Genomic DNA, 22,330 nt, shown 5'->3' on the forward strand with positions numbered 1-22,330 from the left:
CCCCACCTATTTTGAGTCCCATGAGGGCCTTGTTCCATGGACAGCATGCCATCTGGCCAGGAACCAGGTTGGTTTGACGGTGCTGCTTGGACATAAGGACTGACTCCCATGCCCATGGGAATCTCACCAGGCCCTGGTGGAGCAAAAAGAAAGGATAAATTTTCAAATAAGCCAATGGGAGAAGTTGAAATAAACATTGGATGTTCTAGGTTATGAAGGGGATGCTTACGCATCTGAAGCATCTGCTGCTGCTGCTGCAACATCGGCCTTGCGCCTGGGATGCTACTGGACCGAAGAGGCATGGTGGGCACTGAGCCACCCACTGGAGGCCTGGGTAAAGAAGCATTATACTCCGTTTCTGGTCTCCCCATGGAGTTTGAATTCACAGGTTCCATTCTGCTGGCCTTTGGGTTTGGTAAGCCCCAGTCTCCCGAGGAAGGAGTCTGGTTCACAGTCACATTTCTGTTTGGTCCACCTGAAACAGAAAGGATTAGGTCTTTTCCATGTTGGAATGAAATCCTTCTCTTATCATTTAAGTACAGTCATCATACACAATATCAGCCTTGACCAAAAAAGTGCTTTGTCCCTCTAAGAACAGGGCTAGCAAGCTCTTAGTTCCAATAGGCCACTGCAGGCATGCTCCCACTTTACTGCACGTCACAGATGCTGCATATTTTACAAATTGAAGGTTTGTGGCAACCTCGTGTTGTCAGACAATGGTTAGCTATTTTTAGCAATAAAATGTGTGTTAAGGTACATACAGTTTTTTGGAGACACAATGCTAGTGCACACTTAATAGACTATAGTATAGTGTAAACATAACTAACATGCACTGGGAAACAAAAAAATTCACGTCACTTGCTTTATCTTGTTATCTGCTTTATTATGGTGGTCTGGAACAGAACTCGCAGTATCTCCACGTATGTCTGCATTGCCGTGTATTCCTTCGTTACAGGTTAAAAAATGTTTTGGACCAAAAACGTCCTTAAGAGTTTAAATCATCCAGACACAGAATACATGAAGGATACTCATGAACAAAACATGCTGTTATTCAAAAACCTGTTTCTGAATTCCAATTAAATGGCTTTAAGTATTTTCACTTTGCTTTTCCCAAAAGAAAATTTTAATCATAAATATTCATCACAAATAAACATACCCATATTTGAGCCATAATTTTCCTGACCATCCATCATTCTTGGATTGCCACCCAACATGGGCTGCTTTGGTAACATGGGGAAAGCACTCATATTCTTTACTGGAGGGCTTGAGCCAACAGAAACAGGGCTGTCTAGAGACACTGCTCGGTTACACGGTGGACGAACAGACTGCACAGGCTGTGGACTCCTCAAACCTGTTAAAAACATAGAAGCACAACACAGAAATATCCTCTGATGATTCCGTACATAAATAATCAAGTACAAGACATAAACACCAATATCACCCACCCAAGAATGTCTTCCTTACTAAAATGGTCTTCCTTTACAAAGTACTAGGCACCCAAAAGAAGGAAAAAAAAAAAGCCTCATATTCCAAATAAAGTAAAAAACCAGAGTCTCACTGTTGGCTGAAGCACTGGGCATTGCTCTGTAGCCTGATACGGTCATTCATATTCTGCTTCACTTAATATTGGAAATTTTACCAATGTTTCAAACTCCTGGAGGTTCTTCAAAATGCACACTTAAGTGGCTTCTCCGTTTAAAATTTTTCAATTAAATGTAACCAGGTAAGTTGCCTTCTAATCAAAGAAAAATACAAAGTTTCCTCCTAACCTTTTTCTTCTTCCTTTTTCCAATCTGTTTGATTGCTCTGATTACCCATTTTGGTTTAGGAAATAGTGCCACTAAAAATGAATAACCACCATCCCAGGTAACTATGAATTAATCTTTTTCAATTGACACCATATATCCTTGCTAAACTGATGAATAAAGAAACACACAGCTATAGGAGAGAGGCTGGGTAAGAACCAACAAACACCAACGGAGAAAAATCTCATAGCTAAATGACAAGATTCTATAAGTTAGTGTCAAAGGATCAGTTTTGATTTGCTTTTTAATCCAATTCTCTATGCCTAAGAAAAACACAGGTCCTAGTACTTACTATTCACCTGGAATAATCAAAGATGAACATTTTATAAGTGCCGTGATGGCTGGCATCATCTTAGAAATGGGAAATTTTTAAATATAGGAAAATGTCCAAAAAGCATTTAAAACTTATACATTATAAATTACTATAAGAAACTGAGAAGCAGAACTCACATTTAAGAGTTGGATCCCAGTCTTAGTGTAAGAATACACACAAGCGTGAAGAAAAGCTTAAACGGCAGCAAGAACAAAACCTAGTCGTTTCTTACCCAGAGAATTAGCTCCTTGAAACATCTGTTGTTGCCTGGTTCCCAGATTGCTACTGTTTGTGGATATGGAATTACTGTAAAAATCAGAACTGGCCAGATCACCAAGAATAGCATCTAGATTATCCAAGTCTCCAGACCCCTAAAAACAAAATTTTTTCATTAACCTGTGTGCATTACTAGACACATAGTTTGTATAAACTACTCATCAGAAGGGAAGAGATGAAATGGAGACAAGAAAAGCCCAACAGTTACCTGAAATGACAACGTCCAACTTACAGGCTACCCGACTATGACCCCCACCCCAATCCTCCTTTAAAGCAAGAACAGTTCAACTCCTGAGATAAACCCATAGGTTTGAAGGTGCTTTCAAAGAGGCAGTTTTAAATTTACACTAAATGTTTAATTCTCAAAACTGTGGGATATTTTCCAGCTAACATTAGTCAGAATCGTTAGCTGACAGAGATGTCTGCCTCTATACGTACTTCTGAAAACACGTATGATTAGTAATAAAAACAAGCTGATATTCAACAAGATACTCACGGGCATGCTTTAAAAGGGGCTTTTGGTCAGTGTATTTAAAGAACACTGGGTTAAACAAAGTTAAACAGGTATCCTCACAGCAGGACTCCTCCAGGAGTTTGATTTTCTCAGGTGCATGTTAATGTCTCCCAGAATAGTGTTACTCAAGCAGAGTTTGGGAAATGCTTTAGAATGCGATTGTGTAAAAGGATTGTGATTTTAGGTAAAAATCAAAATTCTGTTGCTTAATACTATACCCTTACTGACCCAGTTGCTCATTCCAACAATAAAAACCTCCATGAAAAATTTCAAATTGGCGACTAATGAAGTATCGTCACATTTTAAAGCAAACACATCTGATACTTCTAAGTTACATAATATACTTTACTGATGCTCAAGAGTTACAAAAAAGGACAGTGCCAGATTAACTTCCATTAAATAAACCTAAAGCAGAAAGTAAGATTTTGTGTGTAACACACAGCCTTTCTAACACAGAAATGCAATGATGAAGCACAATGACTAAGCTGCAATACAGTGAAGACAAATTACCTCTTCACTTGCTTCTGTCTTAATTTTAGACTCTTTCTCTTGACTTGAGCTGGGAATGGTGGAGCTGCTGCACTGGCTCATTTTACTGTCCACGCCTTCCACTTTGGGCTGTAGTTCTTTGGAGAGTGTGTCACTAGGGTCATCCCTGTCCAGAAGATATCTAAGCAGAGCATTATTTTCCTTCTTCTTAGGACTTAACTGCTCCTGCTTGACGTTCCCTTCCGCACAAGACGTCGTACCACTAGTGTCCTTCCCAGTGGCTTCGGCAGTAATCTTGGCGACTTCAGCTGGTGAATTTCCGTTCTGCAGCAACTTGTGCAAAATCCGGTGCTTCTCCTGCAGCAGTGACCCGTGCATATTGGACGTGGAGGACACGCCTCCAGGTGTTGAAGAGGAGACCCCAGAGGGGCTGGTGACACTAACGGCAGAGTCTTTACAACTTGAATCCAGAGGGGAGCTGGTCAAGGAGGAATGCCCCCGGTCATCAGAAGAACAGGTAAGTAACTGCAATAATTTTTTGTGACCTTTGCTTTCCAGAGGACCTCTTTGATTCTCTGACCCTTCCATGCTGCTCTCCTTACTTTCTTTGTCACTGTGGTGATCCCTGCTATTTGACTGACACATTGAACTCTCCACTGGATTCTGGTCGCAATACAAGCCTAGGGGACTCCTGGAATCCTGACTGTTCACTTTACCTGGCTGCGTTATATTCATATTGGGAGAGTTATCCAATTTGGGGCCTGGTGAAGACAGAGTAGATAAAAGAGAAGTCCCCACGCCCTCACTGATAGCTTGAAGGGCACTGAGAGAGCTGCTAGAAAAGCTGTGACTCCCAGTATTGCCAGAAGATCCCATGGGAGAGTGTACACCTGGATTTGGAGAAAAATTAGGGAAAGAATTAAGACTATCAGATGCTATAACAAAACACCACTTAACACATTAAAGTTTCTTTTTTAAAAGGAGCTAGCTTTACTAGAATTATAGTGGTATGGAAAGAAAGGAATTACTGAAAAAGAAAAAAAATTAAGAAAAGAGATGCAACATGAATACCTGCGACAGGAGAAAACTGGTGTGAGGCCATTTTTGGACTCCCACGATTACGAGGAGAAATCATGATACTCTGCTGGCTGGAGCTGAGGCCAGGACTGCCGTGCGGAGGGCTGCTCATGCTGAGACCGTAGTTGCTGTTCTGGTAGGAAGCTGGTGACTGCATGCCTGGCCCGGGGTTCACTGAAGCCATGCTACCAGAAGCCCCATACCTAGCTCCAGCCATCTGTCCCGCGGGGCTGGGGTCAGCCAAGCCATAGGTCCTGCCGCTCAGCATCTGTAAGCCCTGGCTGGGCGACATGTTCATGCCGCCTACTGCACTGCTGCAACCAGCTGCTGGAGGTCTAATGCCTTGTCCAACAGGATTTGGGTTTGGTCTATACCCATTCTGTTCCCTGTAAAGAAACAGAACATCAATTTTTCACTAAAAAATTACAGGTAGATGTTAAACGCCTGAATCAGATTTTTTTTTTTTAAAGGACAAAGTAAGTGCCTCAGGAGCTTAACTTCTCTGGCACCATTCCAATATCTAGTGGCAATAACAATCTAGATATTGACCAGTTATTAACCTAATAGCATCCTTTTTAATAACAACAGCCACAGAATCTAAATGAGTGACACCAGAGCACCATAAAAAGCCCACAGCTATGTCAGCTGGAGTCTCAAAGGGGCTTTACCAGAGTTCAAGGGGTTAACCTGGAGATACCTGCAAATTACTCAAGATAATTAATGGGTGAATATTCTCCTTCATGTGTTGCCCATTTACCACTAGCAACAGCAACTATTTATTTTTAACATCTACCTTCCAATTTTAAATTCAACTCCTAAAAGCAATGTAACAAGTCATTAGAATGGAAAGTAACAGAGGTAGTCAGATTTTATATGCTCTTTTATCCAATAGTCTTCCCATCCTCCAGTTTTCCCAGGAATTAATTATTTAATGAACAAATCCTCATTTTCACATAAAAATACAACCTTGAAGAAGACAGATCATGTTCCAGGATTCTAAGTGCACTTCAGCAAACCCAACAACCTGCATACCTTCTCTTATTTTCTCCCTTTTTACATTAATAATAAAGCAACAGGGGAACCCTGCTGCATTTAATATGAGCACACGCAGTAATCTGGTATTACCTCTGAAGAAAGTGGGTTGAGACAAAGCCGTGACGATCATTTGTTACAGGATTTCGGAATAGCTTGCTTTTTGTTTGTGCAGTCACTATAGTGCCATCAGCTAAAGAGAATCGATACACTGGGGTTTCTGCATGGCCATGGATGTAAGCTGTTAGAGAAAACATCCCATTACTAGTAACTACAACTGGCATAACAAATACGTACAGGAGAAGAGAGAAAGAAAATATACCCCAATGCAACATTTTCAAAATCCAGTGAAAGACTGGGCCTCACCAAAATTAGCAACAGGCTAAAATAAGAACGCTCAGGAATCACTTTCCCACCCCACACAGACACATCAACCGCTACGGTCAGGTATGTACTTACTGTGCAACAGCATACCAGACACAATGACAAATAAGATCAACAATCAACCTCCAAATCCCTCACCTTCCTGATAGTGACGTTTCTGGGACCACGACTGCCCATCATTAAGACTAAAAAATCTCTGGATGCACCTTCGGATTATATCTTCAAAACCGGGCCTCATGGAGGATCTCAGCGAATTCATATCTATATTGACAACTTTTCCTATTAAGCAGAAAATAAAAGATGTAAATCCAACCCACAAGTATTTGTTGGTTGTATACTGCACAGCTTAGTACTGAAGAACAAAATAAAGACATTAAATCTACCCCATGTTCTCTGGTCCAAATTTCTGCTATTTTCAGAGCTTCTCTCTTTAAGGACACAGGCCTGCAGGATTCTCTGACACTGAGTGTTCTGCGATATCTACTAAAAGAGTATTATCACATAACTCCTTTTACCTTTTGAATGTATAGAATATATCATGTCTAGATTACCTCAGGTTCATCTTCATTTAAAGGAAAAAAATAATACCAGTAAAACTGTTTAACTGAAGATATTCTGTCCCTGAAATCATGAACCAAGGGAAAAACTTGCCTCAGCAGTTAGAGGGACAATTCTCTCCATCGGAGAGGTGACTGCATCTTGGGCCATTCAAAATCTAAACTAGGAAGATTAACCAAATACTCACTTCCCACAAGTATGGACGTTTCCAACAACTTTTCCTTAACATCAGATACACTAGAGAGATGGAATATAAACAACGCAAAACTATTACAAAATTAAAGAAGATTTTGTGCAGATGGCCTTCAGAAATGGCTAGGCCTTTTCATTTTCTGACCAACACACACCTTATAAAAAGTATCAAAAGAGGAGCCAAGAAGAAGAGTGGTTGCTCCACTTTTAAAGAAAGATTTGTCTGACCTGAAAGTACAAGCTATGTTTGATATAAAAAAATATTGGGGAAAATCCCAAGACTCAAGGAACCAAAATTGCTTCGGAAGGCCTCAAGAGTTACACTTTCAAAGTGAGCCTTATAGCTCTGCCTAATGCTGAAATTACATTTAGAAAATTCAAAATAATTACTGACAATGTCCAAGGCAACAACTGTGATAAATATCCATGACATGATGTCCGTCAACAAATGACTGGATAAAGATGTATACATATCAAATAGAATACTACTTATCCATTAAAAAAAATGAAATAATGCCATTTCAGCAACATGGATGAACCTGGAGATTATCATACTAAGTGAAGTCAGACAGAAAAAAGAGAAGTATCATATGATTATCACTTATATGTAAAATCTAAAAACAATGACACAAATCAACTTATTTACAAAACAGAAATAGACTGAAAACACTTATGTTACCAGAGGGGAAAGGTGGGAGAGGGATAAATTAGGAGTTTCGGATTAGCGGATACAAACTACTATATATAAAAAAGATAAACAACAAGGTGCTACTGTATAGCACAGGGAACTATACTCAGTATCTAATAATAACCTATAATGAAAAAGAATATATAAGTATGTGTATAACTTAATCACTATGTTGTACACCAGAAACAGTGTAAATCAACTACACTTCAATAAAACAATTTTTTTAAAATCCATGACATGGATTTCTATGACAAAATATGCTTCCTGATTAAAAAACTTCAAACTATGAAGGAAGCTTATGTTGATGTCAAGACTACAAATGGTTGCTTTTGTCTGTTTTGCACAAGTTTTACTAAAAAAAAATGTAATATTCATTCAGACAACCTCTTATGCTCAAGACAAACAGGTCCACCAAATTTGGAAGACAATGAAAATCATGACTCAAGAAATGTAGACGAATGACTTGAAAAAGTGGTCAGTAGTTTCATTTCAGAAAAATTGGGAAAGATACAGGAAAGGTCTGCCTATCTATCCTCTCCATGATGTATTTGTAAGAAAAGCTAAAACGCTGAAAAACTCAAGTTTGGACTGGGAAAACTTGTGTAGCTTTCATGGTGAAAGATAGTTCTAGAAAAGCTACTGAGAATGCCAAAGGCACTAATGTTGGATCAGCCACCAGCTCAAGAATCTATTTAAAACTGAGATCTGATGGTAACAAATAAAGAATCTTGGGGGGGGGGGGGGTGGAGAAGGGACAAACGCATTCCATGAAAAGAGTAAACGACATGTACACTGTGCCAGAGTAAGAATCATCTGTCCTCAACCACTTCTGAGAGCCACATGGCAAACACAAAATAGATGTTCAGGAAAAGGTCGTTAAATCAAACACATCAGGAACAGAGAAGAAAATCTCTCCAGAGGCCAAAAAAAACCGAAACAAAACAAACAACACACAACTGTACTGAGTACAAACCTCCCACAAAAGAACAGATAGAAACTGGAAGGTACCAACCACAGCTATGGTAAGATGGCTCTCAGATGTTAACCAGACAGAAGCATTTGATTCTTTTTGCTTGGTAATTTCTAACCTTTATAATAAATAGGTATTGCTTTTGTAATAAAGGAAAATATCGATGAGATAATTTTTTAAGGTTCTAGTCACTAAACTACGTGCTTAGGTAACAATTTTTTATTTAGCATTTTCAATTACAAATAACAATATGTACCCTACATTTTTAGGGGGAAAATTTAAACTGACAAATTATAACAAATGCAAAGAATCTGAAAGGTTCTCTATTCTGCAAGGGTAATATAAATCATAAAAATTCCTATTACCAGGTTTGACAATCTGAAAGTGAGGAAAGACAAAATTTTCTATTATAAAGTAATATTCATCAATGTAAATTCAGAATACAAAGAACTTTTTCATCTGTAAAAATTAATCTCAAGCAGCCTGGCATACAATGGTGATGACTTCAAAAATAGCTAGTTTTTATAGTAAAATATTATCATGTGTGTATGTGTACATAGAATATATACCTGTGTATATATATACAAACACACATATATAATAGCTCTGTATTGTATGTTTATTTAAACCTATTCCTCTTTCTCAAATTACTTATTGAAGGTTCACATGGTGGACACAAAGTAAATAGTACAGGCTTTGACATCAGGCAGACCCAGCTGCAGACTCTATCAGTCATGCTTGTGGACTTGTCCCCAGGCCTCTATTTCCTCATCTCTGGGATGGAGCATATGTGACAACCCTGGGCATCACCATTTAGGGTTAGATAATCACAAAAGTGATCCTGAAGGTAAATACAGATAATATTGGCACTGTGTTTAATTTCATCATTGTGCCTTATCAACTCCACTGGCTTTAAATCTTTACTCTCATGGTCAAAAAACGGTAAACTAAGACTGAATTCATGTTGATGTCAAGAATTACTCCTAGTAATTCTCATTAAATCACCTATTTTCTGAAGTGTGTTTCTTTATGAAAAATGGGTTTGAAGTTACAGAAAAGAAGTACTAAATTCTGATTTGAAATGCGATTAAGAGAGAAAGCCAAGTTCCTCTGTATTTTTTTGTTTGTTTATTTGAGGGATTTTAATACACCCAACTCAAATGCCTATGGTTTTGGTGAATCTCCTGTAGGGCTGTATAAGAAACATAGGAAATAATCCATGCAAGGCATTCACTATAGGCACAAAATGATGGTGCCCCTATACAAATAGTTAACTTTTATAAAAGTTTCCAAAGTGAACAAAATGTACACACACATACACACAGTTTTTACCTGAAAGATCGTGTCTAGTAATAAAGCTCTCAGGGTTTGATGGAAATGCTCTCTCTCCTGTAGTAACACGGCGTGCCACACAGATCATACAGGACTGCAAATCTACAATAAAAAAATGTAACTAGGTAAGGATTATATTTACCCTTTGGATATGTCTGTTCAGTAGGCGAATAAGGACATGGAATTCAGAAAGAAGAACTACAACAATGGCAATTATAGAAGTACAAGTCTGGCTGTTACCTGCCTGATGAACATCACAAACGTGATCGCTCTTACCTTCCCCTTCCTCCATCATAGCTCGTGGCTGGGACAGAGCAAAGCACTGCATTGTTTCATATCTCTGGCGCATTTCAGGACTAGTATTTATGTTTTCCATAATATCATGTGGCATTTTCATCAACATACGGCAACTAAATGTATGGCTTTTTTGTCGCTGGGTCTCATTTGTCCACGTAACTCCATTAACTTTGGGAAACAAATTGAAAGAAGTTTTTTAAAAGTTGGCAATTCAGTCTACAACAATAATCAAGAATTTAAAGCTACATATTTTTTCATTACACATTTTCCATAGTAATTTTCACACTAACATTTCAAAATGGCAATATATAAAACATAGGAATAAACTCGATTTCAACAGAATTTGAAGATATTTGTAAGATAGCTCACTTATATTTTGTAATTCACTGTATATTTCAGACCCATGAAATGTATACCAAATTCTAAATTCGTATTTGAAAATTTTGCTATCTACCACTTGCCTTGTTCTATGTAAGTCTGATCACTTGGCTATCTAAAAGGTACATTCAATTTTCTAAGAAATGGTAAAGAAAAAGCATTTTTTAACCTTACTTTGAAGATACACATTAAAAGCCTACCTGTAGATTTGGGTAAGTTTTTAAGAAAATCCTTTCTGTCTTCTTCATGCAAGATATGGTAGACACTTGTGTTAACCAGGTCCTCTTGCTTGTACTGCAGGTACTGGGTGACATTTTCTGACACAAATACAATGTTTCCTTCACGATTCACCACAAAGAGGAAACCATCCAATGCCTAAAGTGGGATATGTCAATATTGGCTATTATGGACTGAACTGTGTCCTCTCCCCGTCACCAAAATTTGTATGTTAAAGCTCTAACCCTCAATGGCTATATTTGGAGACAGGGCCTTTCAGGAGGAAAAGGTTAAATGAGATCATAAGGGCTCTAATTCAATAGGACTGGTGTTCCTGTAAGAAAAGAGACACCAGAAATGCACAAGCACAGAGAAAATGCCACAGGAAGATGCAAGAAGGCAGGCATCTACAAACCAAGGAGAGAGGTCTCAGGAGAAACCAAGCCAGCCAACACCTTGATCTTGGACTTTCAGCCTATTGTTTAAGTCAACCAGTCTGTGGTATTTTGTTATGGCAGCCTTAGCAGACTAAGACACCAGCCTTAGTACTATACTAAATAAAATATGAAACAAACTGTTGATTTAATAACTGCTAGCCACCATTTCTATTAACATTAGCACCATCAATACAGGCTTGTATGAAAAATAAAGACAATTTGGGGGGGGGGGCATACACAGTCAATGTGAATTACTGTCTAATCAAATTTTTGAAAAATGATTTCTTCAAAGGCGCTTTTAACAATATGAAGATTGGGGGGTGGAGGTCCCCGCAGGTATAGCTCAGTGGCAAAGCACAAGCTTAGTAGCATGCACAAGGTCCTGGGTTCAATACCCAGTACCTACCTCCATTAAATAAATAGATAAACAAACCTAATTACCCTCCTCCAAATTAAAAAAAAACCCAAAACAGTAAGAAAATCACCCTCAGTGCTTCCCATTTCTCCATCTGATATCAAGTCAAGCTATAGGAACTACACTACTCCTTAATGAGAATTAACAAAGAAGAACGGAACTGATCAAATAAAAAGCAGTTGGAAGAAACTAACTGGGGGAAAAAAGTTGACAAGTGCACTTTAATAAAGGGCTTCAGGCTCTGACTGAAAGAGAAACATGCTGTAAGTGCTATAGGTTAATCAGATTTCAGACAACTACTTACAAAAAACATACATTTTAAGTCTCAAAAATTCCTCCAAAATACAAAATTGTAGTGTGCCATATGACCAAGCACACAAAAACACACAAATAAGTCAGAGCTAAAATACGCCCAAATAGTAAATTTGTGAAATTATGGGTTACCTTTCCTCTCTTGCTTCTTTATACTTTTTGTTTGCTTTCTCAGTTTGCAACTATATTTGGGGGGGAGGGGGGGAGCTCCACAGGACCTCCTGAGTTATGTATATTGTAAATATAAGAGCATTTTACCATCATATTCAGAATACTGAGTTCTGTCTCATGAAAAGAAACATTTTTTTTTTGCTTGCGTATCCTAGCAAAATTTTCATTTATTTATTTTTTTTTAATCAACACAGCTTACTGGATAGCTAGAAACCTTATACTTGCCTGAAGTAAAAGTGGTCCTAAGGAGTCTTTATCAATAACTCCTTGTCCTGTGGAAGATACATCAGCTTTCTGAACATCATCATCATTGGAAATAGCTTTTCCTGAAAAGACATAAGGCAGTACTACAAATAGCATATATGTCAGTTACAGATTAAATCCTCCTTCAAATTGTCACCAGAACAGACTCTAAGAGACATGCACACACATAACATTTCCTGATAAGAAAATGATGCTACCATTTTTAAAGGTTAAAATTACACTTTAGAGCTACCCAAGAGGGCAGAAGATACCCTAAATTTTCTTTCCCTACTAAATACACTATTCCATTGCCTCCTGAAAGGGAAGTAACGTGTGACAAGGTGAACAATTCTGGCCTCCTTCCAATTCTGCTGTTTCCCAAAGAACAGAGCTGGTCAACCCATCCGTCCATTCCCACAGAGGCTAACCCTCAAGGAGTAGGAGTTCCCACCTAAGCAACAAGGTAGCAAAAGGCAAATGTGAACAATGAACACAGTTAACAAGTTTCTTCTAAAAGACGTGTTTTTCTTACTTTGTATTACCTTGCTCTTTTATTTGACGTATCTGTCTTACTGTTTCCTTTAAAATTGCACATTTATCCGGTTTGACATTGAAATTGTCGATATCACTAAGATTAGCAGATATCAGTTCAGCCAATTCTTCAATATATTTACTCTCCTGTTCCCGTCTCCACTTTTCACCACTGCAGGTAAGACTAGGAATAGGAGGAAAGAGGCCATAAACATATCTATCACAAAAGAGCTGTGAGCAAAATCAGTCCCTACACCATTACATTCATATACAAACAACTAAATTCAGCCTACAGAGACTACCAAAACTTTATCATAGAGAACTAGTACAATAGAGCTGAAATTCATGTAAACCGAAATTCAGGTCCACCTGTGTTAGCCTGGTGGTCTTAGGCATTAGTCTCACTTCATCATCTGGAAAATGGGGATAAAAAGTCTTTACCCCAAAGAGACAGTAAAATTAACAAATAATAAAAACAGCAATAGCTATTTATTAATGATACAGTTTTACAAATTGTAGACTTTTTTATTTTGCAACTGCCACATAGAAATTCAAGTGATATTAACTGTGGCAAATACTGAAAAGTGAAAAGGCTAAGGAGTATCACTGCATAAAATGCAGTATTTTATTTCTATTTTTTTTCTGAACATCTAATTTCATTCAGGAAAAGAAGGACGAAACCTCACAAAAATGCCAAAATATTAACTTATAACATGTTCGTAAAGGATACTAAAATTCTTACTTGTAATAATCTTGACTATATATTCCTAAGTCCTATCTCCTCCACTGAGAAATGCATCTTACAGTATCACAGTTAGTATAATATTCCCATTTCTATCTGACTCAGCCACAAAGCTCCCATCATAAGGACGTCCCCATCACATCATTGCACTGCTCTACTTACTACCAAGCAAAATCACATTATTTAAACAAAGACAAAAACAAAAAGAAAACCCAACAAGAGACTGTAGCTAACAGACAACTGAAATGCTATATTCCAACCAAAAAAATTAAGGCAGAGGGAGGCGACCTTGGCGAAGCATCAGGAAATAAACTGCCTACCCTTGTCCTGGAGTATCACATGGCAACTTGCGTTTTCGTGAATCAGGGGCCAGTGGATCCAAAGAGTTCTCTCCTAATCCACTCATTGTGAAAATACGTCAGCAACTAAGAAAGAATAATAAGATAAAAACATTATAAAATACCCATCACTATATAAAGGTGCTGAATGCTTGAATGGCTACCATTTGTAATTCAGAATGGCTTTCCCTAAGTGGTTAGATAATTCTCAATATTCTTTATCATAAATGACTAGTCTGAAGACCCCAAGAGTTCATATTCCAGTTTAATTATGCAGAATGTCCAGCCCCAGGACAAATGTTTTCAAGTACTAGTAAAAATGCATATACCGAACACCTCACAAAGAATAAAGCATCTTGCTCATATTTAAAAACAAGAAAAAGAGACCATCAACTCTCCAACTGATAAAATCCTACATTTTATTTTTACACAAATAAGAGCCTTTCTTGTCACTTTGTAAGCCTTCAAATGATAAAAGTCTAAATTATTTTCAGGCTATTTTCAAGGTGCCACATTTTTTTTCCTTTAGACCATTTCATTAAACCAGTGTGGGTTTTTTTTTCTGTTACTTCAAATAAACCTAGATTGTGTAAATAACATGTGAACTCCAATACATTCTGCTTATAAAGTAGATACATACAATAATAAAACTCCAACGGGGAGGATTCTGACAAGATCTAAACAGCAACAATTATTTTAATATTAACTGATGGAAATATAACATACCTTGGCTAAAGTCACACTGATAAAAGAAAAGAAATGGAGGATATTTCTTATCGAAAAAAAGAGCAGATTTTAACACTCACTGGCTCATAATTTTAAGACATCTACTAAGCATTCACTTAAGAATTTTATTTGTCCTAAACTCTTGTTTAGGAAGATACTCATTGTTATAAAGAATTCCAAGTCAATCAAGAAGTTCAAACATTCCAAACTACTTTCTCTAGCTAAAATGATCTTGCATTCCATCTAGAGTCTAGCCACATTACCGAAGGAAATAAATTTCCACTAGGTGGCACAATACTGCCAGGAAGAGAGACACATTAATAGAAATGCAAAATTTCACACAGAATGCTGATTAAAGTTGAAATATGTAAGCTTTAAAAAATCAAAAATCACATGATCAGGAGTTCTAGATTACAGTGTCATCTTTACAGATGTTCTAAGCATGAATTAAATACCAGCAAAATTCTTTCTACCAATAAATTTGGTAGTAAAATGTAAACGCTTTGAAAAGCTGATATGCTTTGAGAACCTGGTGTAGTTTTTTCCTCACAACATAAGTTAAAATAAAGGAGTGAAAAGAACTTAAAGTAACTTTCAGCAATAGTGGCTCAATATTACGATTTTAAAGCATATTCAGATCTCACAATGCCACAATACCGTATCTTCTATGACACTGTCATTTTTGAAGACAAAGTCTTTAAGTATTCCAGATTAAAGGAAGCTAAAGAGAAGTGACAATTTAATGCAGTATTTGATCCTATACTGACTGGATCCTATACTAGAGGAGGAAAATGCTATGAAAGATATTATTGGATCGAATAACAAAATTTAGAATATGAACAACAGAGAAAAGTATTTTATCAGTGTAAAAATGACTGATTTAAAAGACTATCCTCATCCTTAGTATTTAAGACAAAAGGGCCATGATGTATACAAACAACCCTCTGATGGTTCTTGGAGGGGAATTACATACATTATAAGAGAGTGAATGAGAAAGAAATTGAAGAGAGGGAGAGGGAAGAAGAGAAGAGAAGACCAGCAAAATGTTGACATTGGTTAAATCTTGGCTGGTGAGAAATTTTAAAATTCCTTGTACTATTCTTTTTCTTGCAACTTTGCTTTAAGTTTAAAATTATTTTGAAATAAAGTTCGTAAGTCTGTTCAGTTTTTATTTCTAATTTTCATATTTAAAACAGTGATTCCTTTAAGTACAGAAATGGAATAACTAGCTATATCTCAAAACAATTTTTTAAAATACCCTCCCCCCACCAAGACTATTGGTTTTACATTTGTTTCATTCTAAGGTTACTTTTAAGTTAAGTGGCAAACTATCTAACAGCATTTCATTTTTAAAAGAATTTATCCACATTCTAGGTATTCCTAACTTTAATGTTAAACATAAGCTGAATCCTCAAAACTGAGTAGCAAACTCTTCAGTGAGTAACAGCACTTCTTTAATTTGAGACATAATTTATTCTGTATTCTCAGTATTATTTCCTTACTTTGTTATTACAAATATGCTGAATCTCCAGTACAATTTAAGACACCTAGCATATAACAGGTGGTCAATAAACATGTACTGAATAAGTACTGAGTAAATGGAACATTAAACTTATCAAGTCTTATTTTAGATTTTCCTTCATCTACGTTAAAGTTGGAAGCTTACTTTAAACTTTTTATATTTTTATTTCTATGGTTGATATAGGATGTCACCAATATGAATTTGAGTCATAAATTTTATCAGTAGAAGAATCAAAATCATGACGATCTCTTAGTATGAAAGATATATTCACAATTATCAGTCTAAACCAGAAATGCATACATGTCATTTATGTTAAGCCCATGTTCACGTGCATATAAGAGATACCTAAACACGTCTACCTATGTCCAAATACACATGTAGCTCCTTCCCTTGATCTAGCAGAACAAGCTATAATGTGCAAATGACTGACTGTGCAGTCTACATGCTACCGAATTTACTTCTTTATAGAGTCCAATGATCTCCAGCAACAGAGGTAATTATCCAGAAATGTACTAATGCAAGATTCTAATTTAAAACTATGGTAATGGTGTTTATCCAAACATGAAGGTGTAACTATTTAAGATACAAAACAGTTGTATTTTTCAGGACAAGTTTGACATAGTTTTCTAGTTCTTACTTACATAATGACAAATCCTGGTACCACATTAACAACGCCTAAAAGATCACATGATGTCCAAGTGTGAATTTCAAAATACAACAACAAAAATCAAAGTAGAGCAAATACATCCCCTAAATTTCATTTGGCTAAAGAAAATGTTCAATGTGAGAAATAAAAAACAGAAGTATTTCCACTCGCGTAAAAATAAGTTTCAGCATATACAGTAATTCCTGAGCACAAATGACTACGACAAACTCTTTACATACAGTTTCTTATTTGGTATTAATCTTAATTATCAACATAAAAAATTATAAATAGCATCTGTTTTACTTGCTTGGGATGTTGTCTGCTTCTCAGTGGCAGAACCAGACTCAAACTATATTATTCTGGGGGGTTCTAAGATTAAATGCTGGGGCCAAGAGCCTTTGACTATCCCACCAGTAATTTAGTTTATTCGTCAGGCAAACAAGCAAGGTATGATTAAATATGCTAATTAGGGAGTGTTTCTTGGTGTCTCCTGAGAATCCCAGTAACTTCAGGAAATTTTCATACAACTGTGGATTTGAATTGATTCACTGAGAACTGTTGGAAGCATTATGTAAAAGCAGAGATCGATCAAGCTAATTGGGGGGAAAAAACTGTCCTTGGGAAACATTTATAAGACATCTATACCTAAAGGCACTACCCAAAATTCAAGTTCCAAATTTATGCTCTTACTCAAGACAATTTAGTATATTGTCATCACCAGTTAGGCTTAATCCTACAAGATCAGAACCAGTACCACAGAGGAAAGAAATGAAACAAAATAGAACCTGTGTGTGTTGGGGGTGGGGTGGGGACACGGGGAAAAGTCCATGAACATGGAACCATTACGGAAGTTTCCTCACCAACTGGATGACTCTTCCAGTATCTCCTACCTTTATGTTTTAATTCAACCCTGGTATAGAGGATAAGAGCTGAAAAGAGACATGGTGTAGGGGAAAGAAAGGCAAAGTTCCAAATAAAAATTAACTTGCAATATCCTTTTGTTTTGTTGTTGATAACCTGTTATGTTTAGTACAATAAAATATAAAACACCTAATGCAACCCATTTTTGTTAATTTCACTTCCTTTCAGTCCAAACACTTGCAAGCCCCGACCAAATCCAGGAAATAGAGATAACTGATGCCACACATTGCTAAAACTCTCAGACAAGCAGAAGAGGAAAATATACAATTTTAACAACATAATTTGGTAAGTGTTAAAATGAAAGCACAGCTGATAGGAAACCTATCAACCTGCAGTTTTTTTTAAAACAGAGAAACAGCATATTAATTGGTGTCTACAATAAACTCTCTTGATGCAGGCATATGCCAGAAAACAGCATAAATCTCAGATCCTGGTCATTCTTTTCTGTACTTTTAGTTAATAATGCCTGCAAATTTGGAAAGGGGCTAGCAGAGAGCAATATAGTAAAACATCCTATTTTTAATATATAAATTGAGCTGAAAAGCACCCAAATGTAAATTAACAGCTATTTTATCCACAAGGTTTCATTCTTTCTTCTCCATTTGTATGTCTTGCCTTTTCATTCTCAATCAACAGGCTGACCCAAAGCCCCTTTACATTTATGCTCCAGTTTAAGCCTGATGAAGCTAAATTCAAACACAAACTCCCCAGAGGTTCTAATACCAGAACTGGGCATAACAATTAGCCAAGGCAGGTGTTAGTTGCAACTGGAAGCTTGTTGCCAACGGACTTCTCAACCTCTGCATGAGCAAGAGAGTTGAAGTTCACAAATATACACTGTGCAGAGGGAGTTAAGTAAGCCAATCACATCTAAATCAAATTACCCTCTCCTGACAGCATACTAACTAGCTGGGTAATTCTTTCGTTATTTCAAAGGTTCACTGACTCCTGCAATTTAATGCAATGAAGCTCTCTCATTCACAGTAAAAAACCTAAACCTGAGCTTCATAAACCTGATTTTGGCTTCATTCCTGAACAACATACTATCCAGCTGTACTTCTTCACCACCACGTCCAACACCCAAGTGGCCTATGCTAAAAGAGATTTTGACAAAAGATCATCATGGAAGTATTTCCTATTTATATCTAACCTGAGTCATTAATTTCTTTTTAGATCTCCCCTTTATCCCTCTTTTACCTAGAATACTCTTACTCATCCTTCAAGATCAAACTCAACCGTCACCTCTGGTGAAGCCATTCCCAACTCTCCCTTCTTTATCCTAATGCATTTTTCATATTTTTATTACAACATTTCACACACTACACTCTTGTCTTGTTCACTTTTCTGTCTCCACTTTTATACACTGTAAGCTCTAAACTATTGTAAGAATTTGGAAGACGGTACTTTATTACAAACTCCTTCCTCTCTTTTTTAACTACTACTTGCCCCTTGTTCCTTTTTCCAACCCCAGTTCTCCTTTTCCTTCCCATCCCATTAGCTGTACTTTGACCAACTCTACACAGTATTCCTAGAGATGGTCAGGGTGGAGGGACACCTAAATATCTTGTAGAACAGTTTGGCTTCTTTCTGACATGTCCTTTTTCATGTGGATATTCCCAATCCAAAAAATATGGTGGCTTCACAATGTCTATCAAAATAAAGCTCAAAGTGAATTCTTGAGCTGATTTACTAATGATACAATAAAAAGACAACAGAGCTTTGCTGGAATCACACTTGAGAACTGAATCCCAATTTCACTAAAAGGTAAACTTCTGTCACCTGTAAAAAGTTTATCGCCTGTAAAAACTGGAGATAATCACATCTCACACATTCTTATATTTACTGAGAGAATGAGAAGACAATACAAAGCAAGCAACGAGCGCAGGAACGGTGGAGCTGAGGTACACAATACCAAGAACAAAGATGTATGTTCAGCAACACCAATTTTGCTCTCATTTGAAAAACAAATAGTTACAAATATCCCATATGGCAACAAATTAAAAAGATTCAGTCAAATAAATTAGCCAGAACTATTCAGGCTATCCTCAATTCACAGACTGCTGATTGGGAATTCAAAACATTTTCCCACTGAAACAGTATGGTGAGTGGCAGTTAGTAGTTAACAAAGCCATGAAAATAGAGTAAAACTATTGTCATAGATATCTGTGCCCTCAAGATAAACAAGTTTAATCAGAGAACAAGTAAGCACCTTTTAGAAGATTCTGAAGAGGTTACCCAAGTACCTTCAGATAGTACTAGGTAAAGCATACAGTGCTGGGTTTTTTTAATCTTTTTATTTCTGCATTTGTGGTTTAATTTTTCTTCAACAGACATAAATATTTCCACATCAAAAGTATTACTTTCCTAAGGTTGTCCACCTAATGAAAATATAAGCAGTAAACAAAAGAAAGAGAGGAAGAAGAAAGTATTCAGCCCCCTGAGGTAAGAGTGATAAAACTGTGGATTAAGATAAGCAGTGGGGAATTAGAGTGGGTGCAGGAAAAGAAATAAAATCTGATATAAATTTAATTAATAACCAATAAAGATATAAAGGAGAGATAATCACAGCATGTGCTCCATTCTCTCCTCATCTATTCTATCTGCCTCAGAGAAGAAAGATACTAGAAGAAATGTTGAAACTTAAAAGAACTAATGCCATTAGCCACCTGGTAACCAAATGGCTGAGAGCAGCAAAGCTGGTACAGGAAGTTGGGACTAACCAAGCAATGAATTATACAAGGAATGGCAACCATGAGTCAACTGCAGATATTCCTAAAATGGAGCATCTGCACAAGTAACACGTGTGCTTGAAGTAACACGACACATCGCCCCACAGTACTCAAGTTAGCTCTGTCTACCGAAATCAATATAAAGAAGCTACAGAGTTTCCCCGCAACACTAACATCTCAAAAATTAACAATGTGGAAATATAAAGCTGCTGAAGCACTTTGAATTAATTTTTCAAAGAAAAGATACTGAAGGTGAAGAGAGAATAAGATATAACCCCACATCTATGGTCAATTAATCTTTGACAAGGGAGGCAAGAATATACAATGGAGAAAAGACAGTCTCTTCAGTAAGTGGTGCTGGGAAAGCTGCACAGCCGCATGTAAATCAGTGAAGTTAAAACACTCCCTCACATCGTACACAAAAATAAACTCAAAATGGCTTACAGACTTAAACATAAGACAAGACACAATAAACCTCCTAAAAGAAAACATAGACAAAATATTTTGACATAAATCTTAGCAATGTTCTCCTAGGGCAGTCTACCAAGGCAAAAGAAATAAAAGCAAATATAAATAAATGGAACCTAATCAGATTTTTGCACAAGAAGGGAAACCATAAACAAAATGAAACAAAACAAAACAAAACAAAACAAAACAAAACACAACCTACGGACTGGGAGAAAATATCTGCAAACGATGCAACTGACAAGGGCTTAATTCCCAGAATGTACAAACAGCTCATACAACTCAGTAACCAAAAGACCAAAAAAAAAAAATTTTTTTTAAATGGGCAGAAGACCTAAATAGACATTTTTCCAAAAACATACAGATGGCCAACATGAAAAGATGCTCAACATGGCTAATTATCATAGAAATGCAAATCAAAATGAGGTATCACCTCACACCAGTCAGAATGGCCATCACTGAAAAGTTCATAAACAATAAATGCTGAAGAGGGTGTGGAGAAAAGGAAACCCTCTTACACTGTTGGTGGGAATGTAGTTTGATGCACCATTACGGAAAACGGTATAGAGATTTCTCAAAAACCTAAAAATAGACTTACCGTATAATCCAGCAATCCCATTCTTGGGCTCCACAGCACTTATCTATAGAAAACTCTAATTCAAAAAGATGCACCCCAATATTCATAGCAGCACTATTTACAATAGCCAAGACATGGAAGCAACCTAAATGGCCACTGACAGATGACTGGATAAAGAAGATATGGTATGTATATACAACAGACAGCCATAAAGAAGGATGAAATAAGACCATTTGCAGCAACATGGATGGACCTAGAGACTAACATACTAAGATAATCAGAGAAAGACAAATATCATATGATATCACTGACATGTGGAATCTTAAAAATGACACAAATGAACTTACTTACAAAACAGAAACAGACTCACAGACATAGAAAACAAACTTTACCAAAGGGGAAGGGGGAATTAATTTAAGAATTTGGGATTAGGAGACACAAACTACTATATGTAAAAAACAAATAAACAATAAGGTCCTACTGTATGTATAGCACAGGGAACTACATTCAATATCTTGTAATAACCTATAATAAAAAGTGAAAATATATATATATGTATAACTGAATCATTATGCTGTACAACAGAAACTAACACACTGTAAATCAACTTCATTTTAATTAAAAAAAATGAGTAAGATATATCAAGGGAAAAATACATCTTAGCTAGATTTCCTTCTCTAAAAGCAAGCCAAGAGGTCGGAGCAGACGGTCTCTAACTCTAGCAACACGACATGGCGAATCTGACTCATCAGACTTCCTGAGTGGGTCATCATCTAGACTGCAGGTTAGTCTGTGCACAGTCCTTGCTGTTTCCATTGTCTTTTTTCTTTTCCTGACCTCACAGCTTGTTACTCTTCAGTGATTATAAAATCCCCCTCCTACCCTAAGTAACTTTAAATTCAAAGAAATCCTTTTTTAAAAATGTTTTCACATCCCTAGAAGTTATATGTCTAACAACAGAAGTCATCTCTTCAAATAAACCTTCAAAAGTCATTATCAATTTTAGGATGACAATAATACAAATAATGAATGAG

At 36.7% G+C, this 22,330-nt stretch overlaps 1 protein-coding gene across 3 annotated transcripts in view; it reads right to left on the reverse strand.

The window, feature by feature from the left end:
* The window catches only part of NCOA3 (nuclear receptor coactivator 3), a 105,614-nt gene that overhangs the window by 11,692 nt on the left and 71,592 nt on the right, over nucleotides 1-22,330 (reverse strand). For all 3 annotated transcript variants that reach the window (XM_031433656.2, XM_031433653.2, XM_031433654.2), the window contains 14 exons: nucleotides 13,693-13,797; nucleotides 12,642-12,814; nucleotides 12,082-12,182; nucleotides 10,506-10,680; nucleotides 9,907-10,095; nucleotides 9,631-9,732; nucleotides 6,029-6,169; nucleotides 5,600-5,747; nucleotides 4,469-4,860; nucleotides 3,419-4,287; nucleotides 2,351-2,489; nucleotides 1,157-1,351; nucleotides 230-475; nucleotides 7-133 (listed from right to left, as the gene is read on the reverse strand). In XM_031433656.2, the coding sequence (XP_031289516.1) occupies nucleotides 7-133; nucleotides 230-475; nucleotides 1,157-1,351; nucleotides 2,351-2,489; nucleotides 3,419-4,287; nucleotides 4,469-4,860; nucleotides 5,600-5,747; nucleotides 6,029-6,169; nucleotides 9,631-9,732; nucleotides 9,907-10,095; nucleotides 10,506-10,680; nucleotides 12,082-12,182; nucleotides 12,642-12,814; nucleotides 13,693-13,778 (3,083 nt within the window). In that variant the 5' untranslated portion in view covers nucleotides 13,779-13,797. The remainder of the gene's footprint in view (nucleotides 1-6; nucleotides 134-229; nucleotides 476-1,156; nucleotides 1,352-2,350; nucleotides 2,490-3,418; nucleotides 4,288-4,468; nucleotides 4,861-5,599; nucleotides 5,748-6,028; nucleotides 6,170-9,630; nucleotides 9,733-9,906; nucleotides 10,096-10,505; nucleotides 10,681-12,081; nucleotides 12,183-12,641; nucleotides 12,815-13,692; nucleotides 13,798-22,330) is intronic.

Source organism: Camelus dromedarius, chromosome 18 (assembly GCF_036321535.1).
Source record: "Camelus dromedarius isolate mCamDro1 chromosome 18, mCamDro1.pat, whole genome shotgun sequence".
Taxonomy (NCBI): Eukaryota; Metazoa; Chordata; class Mammalia; order Artiodactyla; family Camelidae; genus Camelus; species Camelus dromedarius.